Source organism: Ceratina calcarata, unplaced genomic scaffold, assembly GCF_001652005.2.
Source record: "Ceratina calcarata isolate Rehan_Ccalc_2016 unplaced genomic scaffold, ASM165200v1 scaffold224, whole genome shotgun sequence".
NCBI classification, from domain to species: domain Eukaryota; kingdom Metazoa; phylum Arthropoda; class Insecta; order Hymenoptera; family Apidae; genus Ceratina; species Ceratina calcarata.
In genome coordinates this window covers 112,791-115,530 of record NW_017144202.1, presented here as the reverse complement: position 1 = coordinate 115,530, position 2,740 = coordinate 112,791, and the positions used below count along the sequence as shown (strand labels likewise).

At 36.4% G+C, this 2,740-nt stretch overlaps 2 protein-coding genes across 2 annotated transcripts in view; both read right to left on the bottom strand.

Moving 5' to 3' along the window:
• Positions 1-949, bottom strand: part of LOC108622483 (myrosinase 1-like) — a 9,911-nt gene extending 8,962 nt beyond the window's left edge. The window contains exon 1 of the mRNA XM_018020387.2: positions 816-949. The gene's annotated coding sequence lies outside the window, so the exon portion shown is untranslated. The remainder of the gene's footprint in view (positions 1-815) is intronic.
• A 768-nt stretch (positions 950-1,717) lies between these two features.
• LOC108622479 (myrosinase 1-like) overlaps positions 1,718-2,740 on the bottom strand; it is a 4,656-nt gene continuing 3,633 nt past the window's right edge. Inside the window, exons 7-8 of the mRNA XM_026811526.1 lie at positions 2,017-2,027; positions 1,718-1,973 (exon numbers count right to left, since the gene is read on the bottom strand). Coding sequence (XP_026667327.1) covers positions 1,859-1,973; positions 2,017-2,027 — 126 coding nt within the window. The 3' untranslated portion in view covers positions 1,718-1,858. The remainder of the gene's footprint in view (positions 1,974-2,016; positions 2,028-2,740) is intronic.

Genomic DNA, 2,740 nt, shown 5'->3' with positions numbered 1-2,740 from the left:
GGGCTGCGGGGGTTTCGGGAGGCGAAGCCCCCGTCTTTAAAAAATATTGCTAAAATATTTTTGAAATAATAGTATGTTTTGACATACCGACATACGAAAAAAATATAATATAAAGCGAATCGACCAAACAGCGTGTTGCACGGTAACTTCGACAGAGATATCGGCAAGAAGTCACGTTAGGAAACGGATTTTACTATGATTTACTTTATATCATTATACAACTCCGGGAAAGTCGTGAAATCCCCCTAAAAAAATTGACCCTTTCATGAAACGGTAAAAGAATCGGCAAGTTTGAGATGTGTGGTTCCCATAATGAACTATAGAATAAAAAATTTATTATACGTAATAATCTTAGCGAAATAAACATTCTTAAATATTAGATTTGTTTCAGTGTTTAATGAACTCAACATTATGGCATTAGTAAGGAAAATTATTTATCCGCTGGTGGTACAATATGTATGCAATAACCAGAAGTCATGAACCATCAACCTTGTGGTATCTGCATGCACGATAACCAGACCTTTATGTATTCGCTTCTTAATCTTATTTTACATTCATATAAATGTCAAATGTCAAATGAAAAATACAGTGTACGTACGGTTTCCTTAGACAGATAGCCAAAATCATGAACTTATAATTATAAAATATAAAATTAGTGAAAATATTTATAATTATTAAAGATACTTAAATGATCACTATAATAATTACTAAGTAGGTCTGTCTCTAATATACAAAACTAATAACCCATATAGCTTCTTTCATACTGGAATAATCGGCCTATCAAAGGCTTAAATGAAAAAAACGCCAGTACTTACTCGTGACACAGTGTCAACAGTTTGCTCTAGATAGCAGTAACTAAGCAGAGCGGAAGTATAAATCAGTATTGTAATCAGTTCACTCGACGAACAGTCACCGAACTTTCGACCATACAGAAATATTTTGCTGGACCGTCCGATGAAACAATATTGATAAACTAACACAGTGTGTGCTTTCAAACCGAATTCTTTATATAAGTAAAACTAAAAAAAAAGTTACGAAAAAATTGTGAAGCAAATCAACTAAACTTTTCCCTTCAGATATCAATTTTAGCAAAAAGTAGAATCCAATGAACTGAGTATCATCCTATCAGTTTGTAAAAACAAATCAATTAGTTGACTTAGTAATTTATTCCTTGTTCAAATTGTAAAACACAAACTTATTAAAAAAAACAACTGTGGTTTTTCTTCTCATATAAAAATCAGTAACTTTTTAGAACAATTTGTTCATTTCAAACTCGTGAAAATTGCCACATACATTCCAGGAATATCTCTACATTATTTCAGGAATTTATAAAAGAAATCAGATATACAAATGATTACAAGAGATTTATTGGGACAAAGCGTTTCCTGCTTTATCTTTTACTTTTCTCTTCCAGAGAACTGTATAAATGAAATTGGTGGTGCTGGAGCATTTACAACTGGGATTTAGTGTTTTTACCAGAATCCCTTCGTAGCTGACGCCTTATCTCGCCCTTCTACCAATTCGATCTCCCAATACGAAATGGTTAAAATGTTGTACAGATCAATGCACGTCGAATGAACTTCTCCATCGTAAAATTGTACATCGTGTTCAATGATTTGAAAAAAAGGATCCTGCGACGGGACAATGAAACCTGACATCTTCTTAAAGAGGAAAATTTCATTCACACAAAACACAAGGAACATAGTATAACAACAAATAAATGGATAATTAATTATTTTAATTTTTAATGCATACGTCAAAAACAAAAGTGCACATTTGTGCATGAAAAATGGACTCTGATTTATCTTACAATCCGCAATATTTAATTACTTATTTATGGTATCTGTGATATTCTTCATTATTGATCAATTTTACCATCGGTAATAACCTTGTTCCACCAGGAAGCAGACTTCTTCCAGGTTCGGGGTCTTTCTGGGTCGTTGAAGTCAACGGACACGATACCAAAGCGGGCACTGAAAATTAAACCACAAAAATGGTTTTATAGTAATTCAATACTTATTACTAGACTGCAGGTTTGTATACACAAGAAAACTTTAGTAGTACTAATGTAAAGAATGTTATCTAAATAAAAATGAATTTCATCTTTTAGGCACTGTAATCCAGGTATATGTGTTATGGTCGATCCTCACAGAGCGTGCAATGCGATGCGATGCGCTGCGTTTCCGTATTTTTCGAGTTTTCGACCGGGTCTGCCAGTGCTGTAGGCTACCCTAAAGCATATACTGAAAGCATGTAAAAGTCGGAGACTTCGGAGGGCACCAGTGTTAGCTAGCCGAGAATCGGTAGCTCGAGGACCAAAAGTAGGGGTCAAATACCCGCTGTCCACTTACACGTAGACGAAAAGGTCGATGCGATTCACTTACACATAGACGAAAAGAAACGCATGCAATTTTTCCGAAAGTGTTCTCGCCAAGAAATCCCGAGGATTTCATCGCAGAGGCCATAAAATCGACCTTTTCGTCTATGTGTAAGTGAACAGCGGGCGGTCTGACCCGTACTTTGGGTCCTCGAGTTACGGATTCTCGGCTAACTATTACGGGGGCCCTCCGAAGTCTCCGACGTTTACATGCTTTTAGTATATGCTGTAGGGTACAGTCTACGGCACTGGTAAACCCGGCCGTAGGCTCGAAAAATACGGAAACGCAGCGCATCGCATCGCATCGCACGCTCTGTGAGGATCGACCATAAATCGTATGTCGTTGTTCTGCGATGTTATACC